Here is a 22,821-nt window from a genome sequence, read left to right as displayed (position 1 = left end):
CAACATTTTTTAAACAAAAGTTGTAGATCTAATTGATTTACAAATTTGCTTTTGAAAGCATTTTTTTTCTACGATTGATAGTTTCCGAGACAATTAGTGATTCATCTAACGATCAACTGTTTCGGTACTGTGCATTACCGTGGCAACAGGCCCTCAAAGGCGACAAGAGTAATCAGGGACATCTGTGACTGATCACAGAAATAATGCGGGTTAAATCCCTACCATTTGCCCCTACCCATTTCCAACTTCTCGTGGGGGCGGGAAGGCACCCCCCTGACTAATCACAGAAATAATGTTGATCAAACGCCTACCCCTTTTCCAGGTCCCATAGGGGCGGGAAGGCATCCCTGTGACTGGTCAAAGAAATAATATTCGTCAAACCCCTACTCGTTTCCCAAGTCATGTGGGGGGTGGGAAGGCACCCCTCTGATTGGTCACAGAAATAATGTTGGTAAAAGCCTTATCCCTTTTTCAGGTCCTGTGGGGGCGGGAAAAAATGTTCAAAACAAAAAATGTGCTTCTTTATGAGATCTACAACTTTATTACAAATATTTTGCGAAATTTTGTGTATTGGCTGAGCTAAGCGCAAAAAACCTTGATTTTTAAGGTTTTTTTCATAAAAATCGATGTATCACTAATTTTTGCGAAAACTATCACTCTCAGATAAAAATGTTTCAAACAAAAAATGTGTAACTTGATGAGCTATACAACTTTTTTCAAAATATTTGGCGTATTGTGCGTATTGGCTTAGATGATCGCAAAAAGCCATGATTTTTATGGTTGTTTTAAAAATGAAAAACGATTATCACTAATTTTCACGAAAATTATCACTCTTACAAAAAATATATATTTTGATGAGATCTACAACTTTTGTTTAAAAGATTTTGCATATTGGCTTAGATAAACGCAAAAAACCATAATTTTAATGTTTTTTGCTTGGTTTTACCATGAAAATCGCCTTGTCGCCAATTTTAATTATCATATTCGTAATCAGCGCGTCAAAACACATAAGTATACGAGGTTTGAAGAAAATCGGAGAATTCAGCTATTCGGAACTTTATCCGAATGTGAAAACAGATTTTAAAAAGTAGGTTGGGGCCCTTCAAAAAATACATAACGCCTTTAGGGGGGTGAGGGCGTCACCACTAGCATTAAGCCAGTGTTTAATTTACACACAATTACTATAGAAAAGGTGTTAGGTGGAGGAGGGGGTAAATGTCAAGGAAAAACGTTACTTATTTTTTTAATGGCCCCGTTCTCAGCTTTTAAGAAACCATTTCAAGGTTGAAACTTCATAAAACAATAACAATGTAATGTTTTTTTTTCGTTCGTATCAGTAAATAATCAGATTTGTGCAAAAACACTTTCAGTACAAGTTGTTGATCTTTGAAAAAATACATCTTTTATGTCACACACATTTTTTCTTAAAAATCATTCTTTGAAGATGAAAGAAGGAAAATGTTTTCAAAAGGTGTCGAATTCCTTGAAATAGGGCTTGCGGGACTCCTGTATTTACTTAAAGAAATAATTAGTGACACCCCTACCATTTTCCAATATCTCGTCGTGGGGCACCCCTATGACTGGGCACATAAATATTTTAGATCACGCCTCTGCCCCTTTCCAATCCCCTGTGACTGACCAAGGAAATAATTTAGGCCACAAATCTACCCATATCCAATATCTTTTGGGGGCACCCCAGGCAGCTTGATTCGAGAAATAATTAGGTTTACAACTGTGGCTTTTTACAACGCATGGAGGGACACCACCCCTATGGATGACAACGTAATAATTTGATTTACACCCGCGCGCCTTGCCAATGTCTCGTGAGAGGAAGAGGCGCAGGCACTCAATGACTGATCACATAAATAATTTAGGTCACGCTTCTATGCCTTTCCAGTGTCTGGTGGGGAAGGCGGAAAGGAAAACTTTAAGTGGCCACAGAAATAATTTAAAGCACACCCCTAGCCTTTCTCAATATTTGAGAGGGGACATCCCTGTGACTGGTCACATTAGTAATGTAAGTCGCACCTCCCTCCACTCCTCTCCAACTTCTTGTGGAAGAGAATACACCCCTGTGGCTAATCAAATAAATAATTTAAGTCACTGCCCTACCCCTTTACAATATGTCCTGGGGGCGGTAATGCACCGCTGCGAATATAAGGAAATAAGGAGCTTGAATTATTTATTTTGAACTGGAATCAATTTTTTTAAATAAAGAAATAGGTCATTTATTTTTTTAATAATTAAAATTTTTCATAACAGCATCGAATTTAAGATTTATTTTACGTTTCCTAGCACATATATATCAGGCTCATACATACATTATATATATATATATATATATACCGTTCAAATTTAATAATAGGGTTTAGATGAAATTATATCACTGACTGGAGCGCGACTTAAGTACAAAATCTTAAGGTCTTAAAGGCTTAAGCTATAAACTGAGCATGTGAGTATTAAACTGAACGAAAAAACTTGATATATGGTCGAATTTACACAGTAAAAACAAATGGTTGGATTGGTTACACCTTAAAATTGGCATGTCTTAATTCAGCCACATTTTTCTAAAAAAATGTCTTATAAAATTATTTGATATTGTCTTTTTAAAGAAAAGTAAAAATATGGAAATTTTATTTCTTACGACTGGTAGCCTGGTCTTGATCACATTAACGCTTTCAATTTTCAATCATTAAAAGCCTTTGAATTATAATGGTATTTAAATTCTAAGTTCCTATAAGAAAATTACATAAATGAAATATCATGCCAAATCATAATCTGCAGTGATTATGGAATTTTTTGTTTAATTAGGATGCATTTAAAAAATTTAATTAAAAATTGCAAATATATCAATTTGACCTTGGATTCTTTAAGTTTTTTCTAAACTTTGTAAACCTTTTCAAAACTCAATTCTTGAATTGAAACTAGAGAACCAAACAAAAAGTCAAAAACATTTTCCCAGTGAAGTAAAACTTTCCATCGATCTTGCACAAAATTCTATTCTCGAAAATGTTTTTAGAACGAACAGTCTTGTAAGATCTGATATTCAAAAATGAAGTTAAAGCTCATTTGCGCTTTGAAGAACCAAAAGAACAAGGAAAAGAAGATAACTAGACCCTAACTATATTTACACAACCAATTAACTTCAAGTTTGTAGCGGATTAAGTCCGATAATATTAACTGCTAGGAAATTATCGCAAAGTCAATAACAATAAAGAGTAAAAAATGACTCGCAGTCATATATGGTTGAAGTAATTTCTTAAATCATATTTTATCCGCGTCAAATCGACGATTTTTATTATGCGATTTGGCAACAGCGTTGACGTAGTCGTAGTGCCATAGTCCGTAATCTCGAGTTTCGAGTAACTATAACTTTATACTGTAGAGACTATAGGTAGAGCAAAACCCAAGTGGCACAACCGTAACCTACGATCCGTTGCCTAGCAACCATGCTAGCAGAACGGTGAGGTCAACAAGCAAAAGCAAAGCACAGAGCAAGCCCAGCAAGCCTCAATCTCATTTGCAGACATCTGCAAATACGCCAGTCCCCACAATTGTATGTCAAAGAGAACCTTCTGCCATCTGCCAAGCATTCAAGCCCAGACAAAGGAAACGTTGTTCAGAACCAACGATTCGTTCCGGAATCATGAAATGTCCTTCAAAATACTTTCAACACAGAATCTAAAAATAGACATAGAGGAAACAAACTGGCATCTAGACAAAAACATCACACAACACTAAAGTACTCCTTTGTGAAAAAGTATTATAAGAAATGAAGTCTTGACATTATTATTGGGAAGAATGTATTATATCTATAAAACTTTTTTTGTAAGGGATCTCACAATCTAATAATAAATTAGTAAATAATTCTGGTGTTAAAACCTTGGAATTAAATATGCATGTATGTACAATTGTTCGTAATCAGCATAGCTAAGCATCAGAGTATCGTGTTACGTAAACCCTATATATATATATATATATATATGTGTGTGTGTGTGTGTGTGTGTGTATTTATGTATGAGGTTGGCATGCTGCCCTCCAATTATAAACTTAGAACACGCTCAAGCCAAGTTCTCAGTCGCAAAACAGATCCGGGAGAAAAGCTTGAAAACGGGTTGAACTCTGCAAGTGTGGGTCACACAGGCACACGCTAGCCTTGCAGCAACGGAAACTAATGGCTTTCAACGCAAGCGCTTGGAAATTTCCACTCGTTTTTCCAATATTATCCTTTCACATCACAGCTGCACACCACCTTCTTTTATTGCTGAATGCTGCGAGTACCTCGCTAAGTACAACCCAAGCCACGCCCTCTGCTCACTAATCCTCGTTCCAAAACCCCAGACTGGCGTTCAGATTTCAGGCAAATAACGGAACGAGAAATATAAGCGCTGTCAGCCTCCGTGACGAGTGGAACAAACCACTATAATTAAACCACGCGAACGCGGGTAGGGGTTCAAGTTATATTATTCCCACTGAGAATCAACAATTCAAACTCGTTCTGAAACTTGTCTCGTTCCAGTTCGGGCATTGCGTCACTGAGTAGAACGAATATGCATTATAGATTGCAGTAGTTACGTTGGAACGGTTATATATTCCTCGCACATAAATTTTACGTTCCCGCATAAAACTCCCGGGCAAAATATATTACCGAGTAACATAGGGTGGAAGAGCCCATTACTTTCATGATTATTTCACAGCGGGTTGCTATCAGCTTAATGAATAAAATAATTGAGAAAGTGAGATAGAAAATGGGATCTAGAAATTTCAATTTTTTGGAATAAGGTTAAGAACAGTTAAAACTGAATTAATTATTCCAACTGATTGCAATAGTTCTAGATTTCACTGTTAGTTAATGACGCCTCCGCCAGGTGGCGCATGCCCCCAATAATTGAGACTGAAACGTCATTTATTTTCAGCTCAGGATTGCCGCATTGCACAATTTACCTCCTATTGATCTATTTAATCGACAAAATAACTTTGTGAATCCTTCCTCTGATTATATGATCGCTAATAAATTGAACTCCTTTCCACAAAAATTTTATATATTTTAATTGCCTGACGCCTCCGCCAGATGGTAAGGTAGTTCCATTCAACAAAAATGCGGAAATTCTTAAAATATTTCTCAGAGTATAAGTAATACCCTGAGAATACTAATCCCAGAATATAAAAGAGGGGGAAAGAAAATCCCACCGGAAAGTGACGATTAACAGCCGACCTTTACAGCTGCATGGGTAATAAATTATACAGTCTGTAGTTATAGATAGTAGTAGTATTTAGTGAGCGTAACATGAACCAGACTTTTCAGGAAAGATCCGAGTTTAGAAAGTTGTGCGCAACTGGCAGGGAAGCCTGGCCGAGGGGGAGAGTTGCATGGCAGGTCAACGTTCTTCGTATCTGCTTCCCGTCCCTTGGTGTAACATCCTGCCCCTTTTCCCGGCTCCCGCCCGGGTAATCTCGCTTTTCAGAACGATGATAGGATAACCAACACTGAGCCAGAGTCTGTACATATTTGTGTTCCAACCAGTGGAGGGAACAAAATCGATAATCAAGTCCTCATCGCAATAGAAACTCCAACCGACTGGAATCTAATTAACCAATTGGATGGACGTAATTTATTACGCGCTGACGTTTGCGTACCAGCACTGCTACCCACACCACTGCACACTCATACTTGACGGCTTATCTACAATTCTACGTAATTCGTAATCCATTGTGTACAGTTTGGATGGTTTACACACCGGATGGATATTGTAAACAGAAATCGGGGTATTTGTTAGAGAATATAGTATGCGCAGTACAAGTAGAATGTTCTAATGTGGACGAGTATTTTCAAAGCCTTCGGAAAGGTGACTCAGCGGGTTTATTGAGAAGTAGGGGTTGAGGGGGAAGTTATTCGAGAATTTCGGACCGGGATTCCACCCCTCGACCTCATACAAATATACCATTTTCTAGAATCTAGATGCTCTCCGAACAACCCATTTAGGGGGACCGACGGTGTAGTATCACGATCAATAGTTGCCTGTTCGGCTGATTTCGACGGGTTCCGTCAAGTTCCCTCACCATCCACACCCAACAACGCCAACCATTGCGCACCATTACCAAAGCTGTCGTAACCAGGCAGCTTGAGGAAGCCAATACTACGAGAAAGGTACGCTTCCAGGAAACGCTTTTTTCAAGTGCCCCTCCTAATGGCTTAATAATAGGGGTGACGCCCCACTGACGTCACCGCGCCAAGCAACCTTTCAGGCATCTTACCCAGCCTTGAAAGGCAGAGACTGATGGTATATTCCCTGAAAATAATGTGACTTTCATAACGCAGCCAATTTTATGACTAGAATAAATTAAACTTTGCTTTTGCCCACATCATAAATTTAATATATAAATGGCATTAAGAATTTCTATTTCTGGTTAGGAATCGGATAACCGAGCAAAATGGCAAGATTACGTGAGCCATTATATTGTTTGAAGAAGTATGGGTCAGGCCAAAGCTGTTTAGTAATGTAGTTTTGTGGAATATAGTTGGAAGTGGAATATAGTCAACAAGGGCAGATATAGCTTGATGGTTATAACCAACGCAGCGTTGGTTATTATATGATGACAGTGTCAATTGGACAGTTGGAGGTGGCATTTTTCCATAGGGAATTGTGCAGAACGAATTTCGTGGGGACGGTGGGAGAGTTGCTTCACTCAGGAGAGCGCAAGCGTGGTGCATACTGGAAAGTTATTGGTGCCCCACCGCCGACTGCACAGAGATCGTGTTGACTTTAATTTCAATTTGGGTCCCTGCTCGCCGCTCCCCTGCTGTGCTTGTCGGGTTTCATGCAAGACCTATACTGGCGCACAGCATAGAATAGACGCTACACAAATATAGCATACAGCCAGCATAGCATAGAATCCTACCAGCCCGAACCCTCAAATAGGGACAAGAGGGGGGCGGCGGTGGGAGGAGGAGGAGGAACTCGAGCTGGAGGCATCCTCAGAATGTTCCCGGCGCGCGCCGCCCCGCGCGTCCTTTGGAAAACAACGCGTCTGTGAACACTGAACCCGTCGCCGGCCGAACGCATTTGAACAGTTCGGTACACGCTGACGCTGAGGTTGATTTCGCTGCAGCACGAGAATTTCATCACAAGGAGACGCCATCTTGGCAATCCGATACAACAAGTATTAAGTTGAAATTAGTTCACCACCTAAAGCGTGGTACCTTCCACGTACCAATTACGCACCACATTTCGAAATGTACCCTGTCTGTGCCGCGCGCAGTGATGCCATGAGATTCTAGTTCCAGTATTATCAGCTGTCATCCGCTCGGTATTTAAATTGAGGAATCCAGACCTGTCCTAGGAATTTATGGTTGTGCTGATATTTCAAAATTGGATACAAAAGAGTGTATCAGGTGAGCACTTAGTGGAAAGTGTCCTTTTCTAGTTACCCAGTTACATACAATTTCAATTTGTTGTTGGTTTTTGCGATGTAGATACTGGCACTCATGATTGGATGGAATTCGAGATTCACTCCCAATCGCGTAAACTCGTGCAAGTACGAACGTCTCACTGAACCCGCTTTCTTTTTCAAATCTTCCCTGCGCCGGATATGCATGTGCAGTTTAACGAATGTCATAAAGTGTGGCGTATTCCATGTATTTTAAAATTATTGTTTAGAATTCGGAAGTTTATAATGATTCTGTCGTGTATTGGGAATTTCATTTTCGCGTTGATACTCTAAACTTAATCTGAAACTTGAGATACAAAATGTGCACAAACAGTACAATGAACAATAAATAAATCAACGCTAGTTGGATAACCCTGAAAAAGTGTAATCCTAACATTAGGTTTATATGATGTGTTAAATTTGTAGAAATTGTCAAAATTGGATTCGATTAATTCAGAGGAAAACGAGTTTGAATCACGGCATACTATTTGCAGTCTTGAAAAATAATGGTGCAATTACAAATAAAATTACGCGTCACTAAATTTAAATACCATAGTGAATGAAAATTTAAAAAAAGTCTATCAGTGATTAAATCAACAATAAAATTTAATTTTTAACGTGACTCATAAAAGTTAAAGAAATCACATTTTTAACAACGACACGACAAAAAAAGTGTCTTTCCAACCTCCCACGTGTTTAATGTTTTTATGAAACTAAAGCTTGATTAAAGTTAAATAGTTAATGAAAATGTAAACAAGTCATATCAAAGCAGAATCAAATAATCTGTATTTCTTGAAGGGCACACTTTGTGATAAAAGGATTTGTCATTTTTTTTTATTTTGGCAATTTTTTTTTTTTAACTTGAGAGCTACAAATCTATTTGATTGTTACTCATTTTAATTATAAATTAAACTTTAAATCTCCGCCAATTTGAGAAAACATGCGCTTAGAGTCACCCTCCCCCCCCCCATTTTCTCTAAACTTGTGACATTTCCTAATAAAAATTTCCATGCTTCAATTCAACTCTGGTGTATCCCAGGAGCATTTTTGTCTACACTTAAAATTCTATTTTTGAAAAGCTATCTATCCTTCAGTGGTGAAATTATGAATGTTCTGCTCCTTGAGTCAACTAAAGAAAAATTTGAAAAATTGCATATTTCCACGTGCTTGACATTTGTATGGGAGTAAAGTTTGATTCAATAACGTTAAATATGCGATATGAATATGTAAACATTTCCTACCAAAACAAACACAATAAAATCAGCCATATTATATTTAATTTGTGAATAAATAATATTTTGCCCTTTTAGAGAAAACTGTAGGAAACAATAATTATCATCTAATCACTAACGTTAATAAAAAATTTAAAAGGTTCTTTACTTAAGCTTTTTTTGTTTTCTAATTCCAGATTCAATCTAAAGCTGGTGGATTAGTGGAGTATGAATGGTTAAACTTGGTTGAGTTTTTTTCTGACCCCTCGTATTGCTGAAGACAATGCTAGTGAGTATTCATTAAATTAATCTTCTAAATTAGTTCATTAATTTCACTTGTAAAGAAAATCTATATTTGAAATCATTATTGCAGGTCAGAGATGAACAGTTCATTGGAACACGATTTTATTGGGTATGAATATTCTCCAGAGAGGAAATCTCAGGACGATGACACACCAAAGGATCAAGAAGAATTAGGTATGTTGTTTTAATTGTTAACAAAATGAAAACACTACTGATTTGTTATGAATATCGCTGAAAAAATCAGAGAATTTATTCAGTTCTAATATCCGTGAATATTACATGTCTCATTTTCGTTATCATTTAAAATAGCTGCGTATGCATAACGAATAAAATAATTACTATGAATTATTTGTGCTTTTACTGCATCTGCACCACAAATCAATATATCTGTACAGTAAATTCTTCTTGATTAGTATAATTTCATATTTTTGCACAGAAGTCAGGTTTTAGTTAACTTTATCAACTAGAAGTGGTATAAAGTTTTTGAATTTTAAATTTCCTCAAATGAGTCATTCTTAGTAGTGTTATTGTAACTAAATTCCACGTTAAACAGTAACTGTTGGATTTTCAATTTGGCCTCTGCTCTCTGTCGAGATGGGAACCTCCTCAATGTTTCTGCTATTGACATGCAGAAATAATGATTGTCGTCTGCTATGAAAGACTCAGTATGGTCCACTCTCTGGTCGAAATTCTCTTCGCCTTCCGATACCGGGACAAAATCAGTTATCTCCTCGACTGGCGTTTCCTAAAACAGAGAAAAATAATGAACTTTCTAATGTTGGTCTGAAGTTGACAGATGTCGCGCCAGATGATCTACCTCTTAATTAAATCCATAATATTTACCTCATACTTAATTATTTGCTTAGACTTTTTCTTCGGCGGTGATGCACCCTCGGTCTCTTTTTGTTTTACCATATGAGTCTGTCCAGTTCTGCTGTCGCATTCAAGAGCTACGAACCATCCTGTATTATCGTCTAAATCTTCCTGTAAATCCAAGGATTCATTTTTCAGATTGTCTTTTGCTGCTCTACTCCTTCTTTTTCTTCTGTGCACAATATGTTGCCATATGAAGGACATGTTTTCCATTAAAGGCCATTCAGTTTGAATTTGTTTCTCTGTTTCATCTTTTGTTGCAGAGGTCTCTGAGCTCAGGATTATTTTCTTCTCTCTCACGAATTTATCGCGAAGACTTCGCCAACGACCTCGAGCGTCTTTAGCTGTATCAGATATTATTTCATATTAGATTAAATTTTAAGCAGAAAATTGGTTTCATTATTCAATAATTCGAGAAAAGTAAAATGGACATAAACCTAAAATCTTTTTAACCATTATATATTTAGCATGTGATTTGCCATTCTATTGTAGGCCAAAAACAGGAATTGTTCCAATTTTTCGGAAAATAGTATTCAAGTTCTACTCAAAGGCGTATTTAATATACAAACACTTTTCTGGATAAGTGAATACAGGTTTGGAAAAGATCAATAACAATATTTTGAACATTGTGTGTACATTTTGTAAATTAATTCGTATGTAAATGATAAAGATTTCTTCTTCAGGGTGACTGTTTTAATCGAGGAAAAAAATTTCTGGTTCGCAAATACTTTTTGCGGCCATTGAAATGAAACAATTCGAATACTTAGGGCTGAACAAATCCTTTCATTTGAATTAATAAAAACTGAAATGAAAATAAAAGCGCTGAAACTGGAACTCTTTTGAATTTTAAAATTAGAGTTGAAATTTTTTTTATTCCGAACTGTTTAATTTAAATAATTTACACTATTAACTCTTTTCAATTTATCAATTTAGACTATTGAATTGATCAATTTAATATTAAATGCCACGAAACTGCAAAATTAAGAAATTTAAACTTTTATACAGTGTAAAAATAAACATTTGTTAAATTATTGTTATTTTAAGGTGTTTAAAATTAATATTTGTTCAATTATTACTTATAGATGAAAATTCAATACTTTCACGTACAAATTAAAAATTGATTAAATGAATCAATTAAAATTGTGACGTTCAATGTTTAATTTTAGAACTATGAGATTATAGTGAATTAAAGCTTTCTATTTTTAGGCAATTCAGGTTCAAATTTTTTAGTTTTTAATATTTGTTTGAAATTGCTAATTTTAAATAAACAATCAAATATTGCTAAATATAAAAAAATTGTTCTTGTCTTAATTAACACATTTAAAAATAAATGGGCTAAAAATGAAATATCTTAATAGGATTTGAAATTGAACAGCAGCGTTTAAGTATGATTCCATTAATTTGAAATTATTTTAAGAGTGCAAATATTTTATAAAGTTTCAATTGGAAGTTGAAATTTGTTCAACTACTATTACTGTAGTAAAAATCTAAATGAGGTTTAAGGCACAAGTGTGTAAAGCAAATATACACTCCCGCTACTGAAATGTAACATACATTGGTGTAGTGAATTTACTATACATGTGTATTAAATTTAATAAACAGGTCAGTATAGTAGTGCACGGAAACACAAAGTGCTTCAATTTCTTCAAATCTGTGAAATATGCACAATTAAATTAATCGTCTAGAATTCATCGACTGAATTCTTACTAATTCAGGTAGAAATTTAATGCGAGTACAGTTGATTATAGATTAGGTCTGTAATTATTTTCTTCATTGAACTTTTCCACTTAAAACCTAATTTTATTTTTGGTTATTTGCAAGAAAATATTCTGTTTTATTATTCAGAATTAAAAATTACTGCTGAACTGATTTTGAATTTGTGTGAAATGGAATTACATATCTGATTTTTGTTGTGAGTTCCTTAGGCCATGCGCTTAATGGATATTTCAAGTACTTTATACATTAATTTTAATATACATGCGTATATTAAATTCATTATTATTTTTCACAGTGTAAGGCTTTAGAATTGAAAACCTGTCAATTTATAAGGTTAAAACCTGTACATTTATTCATTTTGAACAGACACAGAATTGTCTTGTAAAGTAAATTATTGTTGAATTTTTAATTGTTTTCAAAACTACATTTAAAAATTTTTTAAATTAAAAATGTATGCTTATAAATAAGGATTGAATAATTTCATAATTGAAAAGGTTGACAATTAAACTTAACGTCTAAGAAAAAATGAAATCGAACTTATTTTAAATATTTCATTATATCATGTGGTATGAAATTCGCGATATTTTAAGTGACTGGACAGATTTTTTTTTGAAGATTTGTAAAATTTCCATTTTTAAAATATTCCTGGTCATTTCCGATTTCCCGGTCCATCAGCCACGTTGTTCTTGTAAAGTCAGGTGTGAAAAACTGTCAGGCTTGGCAGTTTTTGCTTTATCTGACTAATCGGTTTTAGTATGCATTAATCCATAATTTGTATCAGTAGCAAATATGACTTCATGAATTATTTATGCAGCAGTTTAATTACAAAATTAATTATATACTCTTGAAGGGGATTAATTTGAATGCAATACATATTGTTACATTGTATCAGAAGAATACATTAACAATTTTTTCTGATAAAGAGAATAATTTAATATTACAGTAGAGCAGAAGTAAATTGGTTATCAAAACTTGGATTAAAATCTGTGGAAATTAATACGAAATTTGACATTACAGTTTTAGTTATTTAAAATTGAATGCTTTAATTTCAGAATTGATAAAATACAATTTTAAATTTGAAGCAGTTTTGTTCAATTTAGAGAAAAGTAAAAAGAGAGAATAAACATAAATGTGAATTAATCATTTTAATTTAGGTTAATGTCACTTTAAGATTGTCAAATTTTACATACATTTCTATGAATCTTCATAACATTTTTTAGCCTAAATTCAGCAACATTTTAGCTCGGAAGTGGACTTTTGTTTCATCTTCAGATTGTGATTTCGATTTTACAGAATATTTTTTCACTTGATAATCGTTAGGGTGGTTCTTATTCACCCTTGGTAAATGGAGAAAAGAAGCATTTGTTATAAATACTTTATGAATTAAAGTATTGGCACTTCTTAACGACTGTTGAAAGAATAATTTCGATCACGTAACTTTTAATTTTGATTACCCCAAATCCCTGTTACTGTGCCCGTAAATGCCTAAAAAATACAAAATAGTAGTGACGAGTTTCCCAGAATTTTTAGAACAATTCTTGTTTAAAAAATTGCTTTTTCCGCTAAATCGCGGAAAACTATTATTTTCAAAGTATTATTAATAATACATTTTATGAATGTCAGAGGAATATTTTTTGTTGAACATTTGTTGATAATTTAAACAATTTACATTTATTTTAACAATTCGTTCTCCTTAAAATCATAAAAGTTTTTATTTTTTACAATTAATGGCACAATTAACGAATGTTGAGCAATATATTTTTCAAAAAGATTTGGTAATTATTTAAACAATTTTACTCCTGTAGAGCTTGGAAAAAGTCGTCATACTTTCTAATTCATTTGAAGATTAATTAGGCGATTAATTAAAATCGTACAATTCAACAACTTCAAATTGTATATTTTAAAAATTAATTATTTCAATTGTTTGAATACTCTTTTACTACAATTTATTCAGGTAAAAAACGTCTTGACTGAAATAAACAAGATATTCGAAAGAAATAATTTGAAATAAAATATCATCCAAGAAACTTATATATAATAATAAACTGGGAAATGAGCGATGAGCGACAAAAAGGAAAAAGCGCCTTTTATCAAACACCAATTTACCGTGCATAACTTATAGGTTAGATTACCATGTTTCTCACTTACGACTTCGCGTTGCGCAAAATTACACAAAATTAACACAAATATAGAACTTACGTCTTGCGTTGAATTTTTTTGCGATCTCGGCCCATGCTTCTTCTTTTGCTTCATCGCAATTTCGGTATCTGTTGTTGAAAAGTAATGGTCGTTTTTTCACTTCTTCTATCAATTCCACATCGTCAATGATCGAGGTCATTTCGAAGCTATTTTAATTTTAGAATCTTATATCTGCGTTAATGATACGCAATGTACGTTTACGTAAACAAAGAACAAACACGGAATTACGAATATAATCAAACAAACACAAAATACTCTTTGCGGGTGGAATTACGCTTGTTGCGTCTTGCGTTGCAGCCAAATGTAATGGCGGCACTGGCCAGGGCCAACCAATGGCGTCGCTTAAAATCGATTCACCCATGGATACGTGTGGATACGTCTTGGCTGTAGCAACCATTCATTTATTTGCAAAAGTACATTGAGCCAAATTGTGCATGTTTGTCTATATTGACGGAAATGCGCAAGTTGTGCTCCTGTTACACGACGTAACCGATTCGGTAGTGTAATTTGGCGTATCGGAGTATTTTTGTTTCCAACATTGTCATCTGTTTTGGCTCAGGCAATCGTGTCGGTAGTGATGCGGGTGTGCGTGGAGTCCTCTGTAAAAAATTGTGTAGATTATCGGTTGTCTTTTCTTCACTTAAGTTTACGAAAAAATGTAAAATCGACGCGTTTATTCTACTAAGTTTCCAAAGTTTTTGTCAAATCCGAACGATAATCCTAGTGATTTTAAAGGTTTCGTGAAATTACCATGATAATCATAGTTCAAAATAGGACGTAAACGATACACGTATGTAGTGATTTTACAAAATACGTGTAAAATGACTACGTTTCCCGTTAGTCATTTTACGGCGATAATCGAAGGTCTTTTTTTTACCTATATATGACAAACGTAGTGAAATTACAGCATGACCTTTTTTGACTGTATGGTTCCTGGAAAGGAAAATGGTTTGCGGGATAGTATTATTTACACGTAATTATGTTTTGTGCTTTCTGCCTCGGAGAAGATAGATCATTCATAAAGCCAACGTCTCAAGTGACGCCGGCACGCCGAGATCCATGTCACATGACATTTTGGTTAGTGCAGGTTAAATTCAAAGCTCCGACAAAATCGACAAAACTCTCCAAGTTTCATTTTGTTTCCGGATTTTTATTCGTGATAAGATAAGCCTTGTTGCGTCATTCAAAAGCTGGCTTACAATTTGATTGGAGATTTTTTTCAGATAAAATTATTCTCACTTCTAAAATAAACATTATAATTAGCGTTTTTTTTTATTGTGGAAGTAGATGATAAGAAACCCAGATAATATGTAAAAATAGAATCTAGTAATATCTTATTTTCATTCTAGTTTAAATACTTTTCATTTTTAAACATATGTAGAAAATTTTTTCAGATTTGCCCATCAAAATTTTTTTTTTACGTTTTTTTATATTTTAGAACTATTCGATTCCACGTCAAATTAGAAAAAATTAAAGTAAGGTAAATTTCCCAATTTTTGAAGGCTAAATATAATGCTTTTTCTTCAAGCTCATATACACCCGGAAGATCTCCTAATGAAGACTCAAAATGAACCTAATATTGAAGGTAGAAATCATGTATCCTTGGAAAATGAAAATAAGCTTTACACTAACATAAATAACAAAATTTTACACCCTAGACTAGAGGAAATGAGGAGAACTTGTCTTTATCAATCTAAAAAATTAATATTATTGTTTAATAATCTTCTATTCAACTAAATGGCGGTTGTGTGATTTTTGTTTTTGCTTTTTTAATAATATTTTATCTCATTAGTATTGTGTATGTTTTGATTGAAGGAAATTGAAGAGATGAAATTCAATAATCATTGGTTACGGTTATTACAAGGAAGTTCCCTCTGATGCAGAGTTAAATGCTAATTGCTTTAAAATCAATTTAAAGTACATAGTATTAATTGTGAGACCTCTCTTTTAGGACGAAAATATTACTAACTTAAAAAAAACATAATTGCGGTATTTTTGTTATCGCCGCGTTACAGTTGAAGGATGGCCCTTGATAAGGGCATAAGAGCCGTTTTTATATTTTTTCAGGAATTCCAATAAAAAAATATACAGGTTTCGGAGATAAATCACCGCTGAAGTTAAGTTGTTAAGGTTATTTGACTAAATCTCTGACCTCAAAATTCCATGACGTCATTTTACTACTTTTACTGCATGAATACTAGAATGGAGTATTTTTTAGATACTAGCGGTACTCTGTTTTCGAATTTCAATGATTAAACGCTCCATATAATGGAAATCTGAACATTGAAAAACTCATTTTACAACAAAATTAATAAAGTAAACAGTTTGTCCCTCTTTATACACACTTTTATTTTTTTAAAGTAGTGCCGTTTAATATTTTTTAAATGTAGACCCGAAATAGATAACAAAAACTTACTTATATTATTTATGGAGTAAAATAATACGATTAAATTTTGGGGTTAAGTCGTAAGAAAAATTGCAAAATGATTCAGCATTTGCAACACAATTTGGAAAATGACGAAAAATGGTGCTTATGCCCTTACGGATTATGGTTATTTTTACCAGCTAATAATTTTAAACATAAGCATTCTTTCAAAGTAGCTAAATAATATCAATAATGTCTTCCAGCATGGTTTTTAAATATAATTTTTCTTCTTCAAAAATCTCTATATAGTACTTAAGGTAGTGTTTGAAGATATGCATAAAATCGCATAATCAACTTGGGCAATGTTGCATTAAAAAAAAGGAACAGATACGCATAATATACTTTATAAATATTGGTATTATAATTCATTTATAATGGTGAATGGAATTATTCGAATGGTGTTTTCGTGCTTCTAATAAATTAGGGGTAGCTAATAACTTACAGTATTTTTATTACCCAATAGAAATAACAAATATTTGATTTGCAGATGAGAACATAGGCATTGAAAGTCTTCCAAATGAATCAGCACCCGACCTCCTGCATTGTGAAATTTGTGGTCAAGAGTTTCTAAAAAAGAAGGATTTGCGTTGTCATATTAATATTCATTTAGGACAACCTCGAGTTGTCCTCAGGAGGATTCCTAATTTGAAATCTGTCAAGAAAAAACAACAAGACGAAAAGTATTGGCTGGATCCGGAGCAGAAGGGAACTTTGAAACTGACTCTAAAAAAGCAGTGTAGTTCTGATTCTCTCAAACTCACGTTTAAGAAGTCTTCGGTATCCGAGGACTTCAAAGTCATTAACAGCAATTTGGATTGTCAATCGGGTGATTACAGCCAGCAAAAGGTGGCAGGCCTCAGGGAAAATGATAATAAGGATGACACGGAACTGGAAAAATCAGTCAACGAGCCGTTTGAAAACGTAATGATAAATCAGCAGGTACGTTTCATAACTCTTAATTTTTGGTCCCCAGCTCATTGATTTATCCAGAAAAATGTTAATTTAAGAAATTAACTTTACAGGAAGATTATGATAACTCTAAATTCGATACTGAAACTCGAAATCCTTTGGAGGACACAGAAAGAACTTCAATGGATACTAACGAGGGCGATTCTGGTGTAGGAAGTGACATGGCAAATCCCTCCGAAAGGGAATATCAAAATTTAGATGACCTGCATGCGGGAGATCATTTCGAAAATTCAGAAAAGACAGTAACTGAAAGCGATGATCCTGATGATTCTGACGCGCTAGAAGCGACATGTAGAGAAACTATTGAAAATTTAAAGAAACTTGGCGAGCAATCGAGGTTTGTAAAATGTAAACTGTTCACATTCACTGCCAGTTAATAAGCAATTTGTCTTCTATTTTAACTTTTGGCTAATTATTAGGAGAGGTAATAAACCAACTTTTTAGCTCTAGATCTGAAATATCGGACAAAGTTCCTGAGGAGAATGAAGAAGAAGAAGAAGAAGAAGGAGAGCGTTCCACAAATGCGGTGCAGAGTCTTCAAAGTAAACCAGAGATAAGTCTAGTGCCAAAATCTTCCATGATGCCACCGGAGCCTGTTCGTTCATCTTCGAACGAAGCGGCAGAAATGGACAAGGAACATGGACAATCTGGTACCAACTCTACATTCAGTTGGAACCAAATCACCACTGATGAGAACGATAAACGAGGAAGCGAGAACAATGACGGGACCAGTGGAGCTGGAAGAACCTCCGGTGATGGACAGACCGAAGCTGCCGGTAATTTGCTCCAGAGTTTTTTGATGGACCACCAAAGGCGGAATCAAAATGAGGCAGCCCTCTCAAATAATATCCAACACTTTGACACGGAGTATGTTTCCTTAGAAAGACTGGCCGAGACTGTAAACACTTGTCGTGTCTGCAATGACAAATTCAAGGACCAGAATCAACTCGATGCTCATAGGTTAAAAATGGGTCACTACCAATGCAACGTTCCCGAGTGCGGAAATTTGATTTTCAATAATCAGATGGAGGTCTCGATTCACAAAATGCAAATCCACGGAGCGCCGATGTCTCCAAACATGAATCAAATGTCACCCCACATGAGTTCAAATTCGCCCCACATGAATCAAAATTCCCCCTACATGAATCAAAATTCGCCCCATTTGAGTCAAAATTCACCACACATGAATCAAAATTCGCCGCACATGAATGCAAATTCTCCTCATCACATGAATGTGGAAGGACAGGCCGGGGTTCATCCTCAAGTTCCTGGAAGTTCGCCGCACCACAGGAATTCTCCCTCGTACAATGCAGTGCCTAATGCACAGCAGATGATATCTCCAGTTAATTTTGAACAGTTGCCGGCACCTGTACAGCAATTGGCCCAACAAGTGCAACGAATGCCTCTTCCGCAGGGGCAAATGCAACCGAGCCTGCCACCCGGAGCGAACACAATGATACCTGCGCCTAATATGTATATTCAGCCGCCAGGAAGGCCCCCGATGTATAGAGTCTCCGCTCCTCAGGGCATGTATCCTCACATGCCACACATGTACCCTCAGTATGCACCTCCTGGATATCCCGGAACGCAAATGGGACATCCTCCTCAGATGCATCCGCAAATGCCTCAGCAAATGCCTCGCAACCGATATTCTACAATCGTCCAGAGTCCACGGTCAGTTATTTTTCATAACTTACTGCATTTAAAATTATTTTTCAAAAACAATTTCAATTTCACAAGTTGAAAATTCAAGAAGTCTTGAACTTATTTGAGAAACTACACGGAGAGAAATTTCGGGAGATTAATTCACGGCACTGTTTCTTGATGGTATCACACTTTGGCGCGAGAACTAAAATCTCGAGAACCTTGCTTTCAAATCACGGGTCTCGAAGTTTCAGGCATCAGGCTATGCTTCTTTGCTCTCAGTTTTCGAATTCTATGCTTTTAGATCATAGTCTCAAGACTTTGAAGCACGTAAAAATTGTAGCTCTAAAATCATTCGCTTATGTGAATTAATCTCTTGAAATTTCCCTCTGTGTATAAACTTTAACATTTGTTTTCATTTTACAACACTTTACAATATAAAATGTAATGCAAAATTAAAATCGAGGTATTTAAAAGGGAAATAAAAATATTTGTAAACGACGATGGAACGGCGCCATTGTCGATTGTGAAATTAGAATAGGGAAGTTTATCACTCACCAGAGTGCGCGCTCTGTTCGGGTCCGAGTTCTGCAATAATTCAAATTAAATATAAATATTTGAAAAATAGCGTTTTTATATAAATTGTTAATCATAATTTATACTTTATTTCTAAAATAGGCTCACGGTATCAGTTATTCAGCTTGAAAAGAAATAATTTAGTATTTAAGCAGGGAATATTTTTCTTGCATAGTTCTGACTTTCACAAACATAATATTATTGTTTACTAAAAGGACGTGTTAAAGTACATTTTTTCAAAAGTTTTCCGTTTTTTATAGTGGAAACTAAAAACAATCATTTTTCCAAACTAAAGAACAAAATGTTTTGGAAAAAATAGTCTTCTTTTTATTGAATTCGTCGGATTTTTATTAAGATCTTGTCGGTTGAAGTTTCTTCTCTTTAGTTGAAAATTTCCCTTTTTTTAATTGATCTTTTTTATTGCCAAAATAACATGATTTTTTTAATCGTCCTTTCGGATAATTTAACGGCTTTCAATTAAAAGTACTTTTTCAATTTAAATATCAACTATTACATTTTTCGTTGTTTGTTGAAGATTCATTTCTAGTATAAAATAAACTATTCTCATATAATTCAGTTTTTTTTCGTAAAAAATGTATTAATTGACCATTTGACTTGTCCGTTTTTGGTTAAAAAATCGCCTCTTTTAGTTAAAAAATGAATTATTTGGATGAACTTTTATGTATTTGATTGAAATTCGTCTCTTTTGTTAGAATATTATTATGTTTGGTTTTCAAAAATCATGTTTAGGCTGAAAATTTAACTATTTTTAAAAATTAGTTTTGATTCTCTTGATACTAGATCTTTTTAGTTGAAAACGCAATTCTTTTTTTTTTCAATTAAAATTGTAAATTCATTTCTTTTGACGAAATTAAATATTTCATCTAAGATTTGTCTTTTTTGGTTGTTATATAAAATATTCAATTTGTCGTTAAAAAGTCAGCTTTTTTGGTTAAAAGTTACACTACTTTGTTAAAAAGTAATATTTTTGGTTGAAGATTCATTACTTGATGAAAATTCATCTCTCTTAACAGAAAATTTAACTATTCTATGTTTGGTAGAAAATGTTTTCTTTTTAAGTTGCAAATTCACTTCTTTTGTTGCAAATTGTATATATTTTCGGTACAGTAAATTAATTTTTGCTAAAAATTATTTAAAAATTTGTTTTGTATTTTCGAACCTGTCGAGCATAAATTTGAAAGAAAAAAGTAATAAAAATTAACAGTTTTTCGACAAGCACTTGTCAAAATTTCAATTTTTACATATGTTTTAAGGGCAAAATGCTTATTTTTGAGAAATGTTTTTTTTTTTCAAAAACTCTTTGATAGAGTTGGCTAAACGTTTGACATGTTGTCGATCAGACTTACCGAAACAAAAGTTTCATATCGACAAAGTAGAAAGATTAATGATTTTTTGTGTATACAGCATGTTTTTAGGGATGCTTTCATACTTTAAGCATCCAAGCATAGAAATCATCATTTTTTTAGTAACTAAAATCTCTAGATAATTTTTATCAAAACACTATAGTTTGAAATCACTTTTAAATAATCAGAGGAAGCGTGCATAGCAAGAATATGTCTTTGAATTCATTTTAAGGGATGTTTTAATATCCCTTAAACATTGAAATGAGAAAAGTGGCATTCCTTACTGAAGAAAAACGCAAGGTATGTTCTGAAAATTAATTCAAAGACATATTCTTGATATGCACGCTTCCTCTACTTATTTGAAAGTGATTTCAAAGCGCAGTTGTTGGATAAAAAATGTCTAGTGGTTTTAATTACTAAAAAAAATGATGATTTCTATGCTTGGATGCTTAGGGTATGAAAGCATCCCCGAATCATGCTGTATAAACAAAAAATCATTAATGTTTCTAGTCTGTGAATATGAACCTACTGTTTCGGTAAGTCTGATCGACAATATGTCAAACTTATTGTTAAATCTCTCAAAGAGTTTTTGAGAAAAAAAAACATTTCACTAAAATAAGCATTTTTCTTACTTTTTTCTTTCAAGCTTTTGCTCTGCAGGTTCGTAAATGCAAAAAAAAATTTAGAATGTTTTACAAAAAGCCATTTACCGTACATTTGGTGCTGGGTTTACCTTTCTAGTATGAACTTAATCTTCTTGCTTGAAAGCTCATCATTTTGGTTATGTTTGTAACAATCAGAACTACGCAAGAAAAAGTTACGAGTAATAAAAATATTAAATTTTTTCTCTTCAAACTCAATGACTTTATTTGACAAAAATCAACAATAAGCTTTTATTAATAATTTGTATCAAGAAAGCTTTTTTTAATTTTTTAGATTTAAATTTTCGCATAACTCATACCCGAACAGATCGCGCACTCTGGTGAGAGGTAAACTTCCCCATACATGTACTTTACATAACTTTTAGTAATTTCCATTATTGTATTGAAACTTCACAATATACATACCATTTTTATATAAAAACGCGGAATTTTTAAATGAGTTTGTCCTTATTTTTATGTGTGTAATTTCAAAAAGATTAAAGTTACGTTTTCGTAAATGTTAAAAGTGAAGTCCGCAGTTTTGCTCATTAAATCGATAATCGATTCTCAAATTGGAGATACATAACTTTTTTACGACCAGGAATAAGCACGTGTAATAACATTATATGTATCTATCGTTTTCAACGTGTATATTATTACATAGAAAACGTCCCTTCCCCAAATTTCTTTTACATTTAACACGTGACCAAAGAAGCGGGAATTTTATATCCAGTATTAAAAAAAAACCTGTTAACAGAAACTTATGTAATGACATAACGTGACAGGGGTACTTAACCTATATCTTGGCGTAAAAATTGTTTGTAATGTTATTTGTTATGATATTATTGAAAGAAGTTGTCTCATATATATACTTTCTAAAATTCCTCTGCATACATAAACCGTTTAATCGCAGTAAAGGGGTTACTTTTTGGAGTTAATGTGTTAATTTAGAAAAGTTCAGAAAAATGATGTGGACAATTAGTTCTGCCATCTTTGTTATGTATTATACATAGAAAACCTGAAATGACGCGTCACATCTCATCCCTCTTTATGACTGTCTTTGCGATATCTTTATCATGTCGTTACGAACATATCGATATCGCGTGATGTCCAAAAACATATGTTTAGTATACGGACATATATATTGTCGTAACGACGTTGTAAGTATGTAAAAGAGTAGTTAATGACATCCTCAAAATTTGTGCTCACTATATTCAAAAATTTTAAAGCTATATTTTAAGTAAGAGGTAATAATTGCGATTAAATGTGTATTGTTTTAAAAAATGGTGCTCAGAAGAGGCTTTGGCGCGTTGGCACATTTTACACGCGAAATAGGCGAAATAATTAAAAACGTAAAGCTGTTTCCATATATTAAACCGGAATATCTTTTGAGTAATAATAAAAGTTACATGGTGATTGACAGAAAGTTGGCCATTTTATACGATATTTTCGAGAAAAATATTTCCAAACCA

The 22,821-nt window shown here is 33.9% G+C and overlaps 2 protein-coding genes across 6 annotated transcripts in view; one reads left to right on the top strand and one right to left on the bottom strand.

Annotated features, from left to right (window-relative positions):
* Nucleotides 1-6,941: 6,941 nt before the first annotated feature.
* The window catches only part of LOC117170360 (probable basic-leucine zipper transcription factor N), a 32,876-nt gene continuing 16,996 nt past the window's right edge, over nt 6,942-22,821 (top strand). For 2 of the 5 annotated variants that reach the window (XM_033357104.1, XM_033357103.1), the window contains exons 1-7: nt 6,942-7,393; nt 8,837-8,928; nt 9,013-9,116; nt 15,259-15,315; nt 16,643-17,094; nt 17,178-17,461; nt 17,569-18,798. In XM_033357104.1, coding sequence (XP_033212995.1) covers nt 9,020-9,116; nt 15,259-15,315; nt 16,643-17,094; nt 17,178-17,461; nt 17,569-18,798 — 2,120 coding nt within the window. In that variant the 5' untranslated portion in view covers nt 6,942-7,393; nt 8,837-8,928; nt 9,013-9,019. The other 3 variants (XM_033357105.1, XM_033357107.1, XM_033357106.1) reach the window with 3 other exon arrangements.
* LOC117170361 (transcription factor Adf-1-like) lies at nt 9,422-14,035 on the bottom strand. The gene is made up of 3 exons (XM_033357108.1): nt 13,731-14,035; nt 9,786-10,159; nt 9,422-9,687 (listed from the first exon to the last, which is right to left on the bottom strand). The coding sequence occupies exons 1-3, from the start codon at nt 13,867-13,869 to the stop codon at nt 9,433-9,435; spliced, it is 768 nt and encodes a 255-aa protein (XP_033212999.1). The 5' UTR covers nt 13,870-14,035; the 3' UTR covers nt 9,422-9,432.

Source organism: Belonocnema kinseyi, chromosome 3 (assembly GCF_010883055.1).
Source record: "Belonocnema kinseyi isolate 2016_QV_RU_SX_M_011 chromosome 3, B_treatae_v1, whole genome shotgun sequence".
NCBI lineage: Eukaryota > Metazoa > Arthropoda > Insecta > Hymenoptera > Cynipidae > Belonocnema > Belonocnema kinseyi.
The sequence above is the reverse complement of the archived record's forward strand: the minus strand, read 5'-3'. Positions and strand labels throughout refer to the sequence as shown.

Bases quoted from the DNA above. Each gene is read 5' to 3' on its own strand.
- LOC117170361 (XM_033357108.1), bottom strand. From the start codon at position 13,869: ATGACCTCGATCATTGACGATGTGGAATTGATAGAAGAAGTGAAAAAA. The intron at 10,160-13,730 runs GTAAGTTCTATA...TATCTGATACAG, and splicing joins AAAAAAATTCAACGCAAGAC to CTAAAGACGCTCGAGGTCGT. The intron at 9,688-9,785 runs GTAAATATTATG...TCTCTGTTTTAG, and splicing joins AGCAAATAATTAAGTATGAG to GAAACGCCAGTCGAGGAGAT.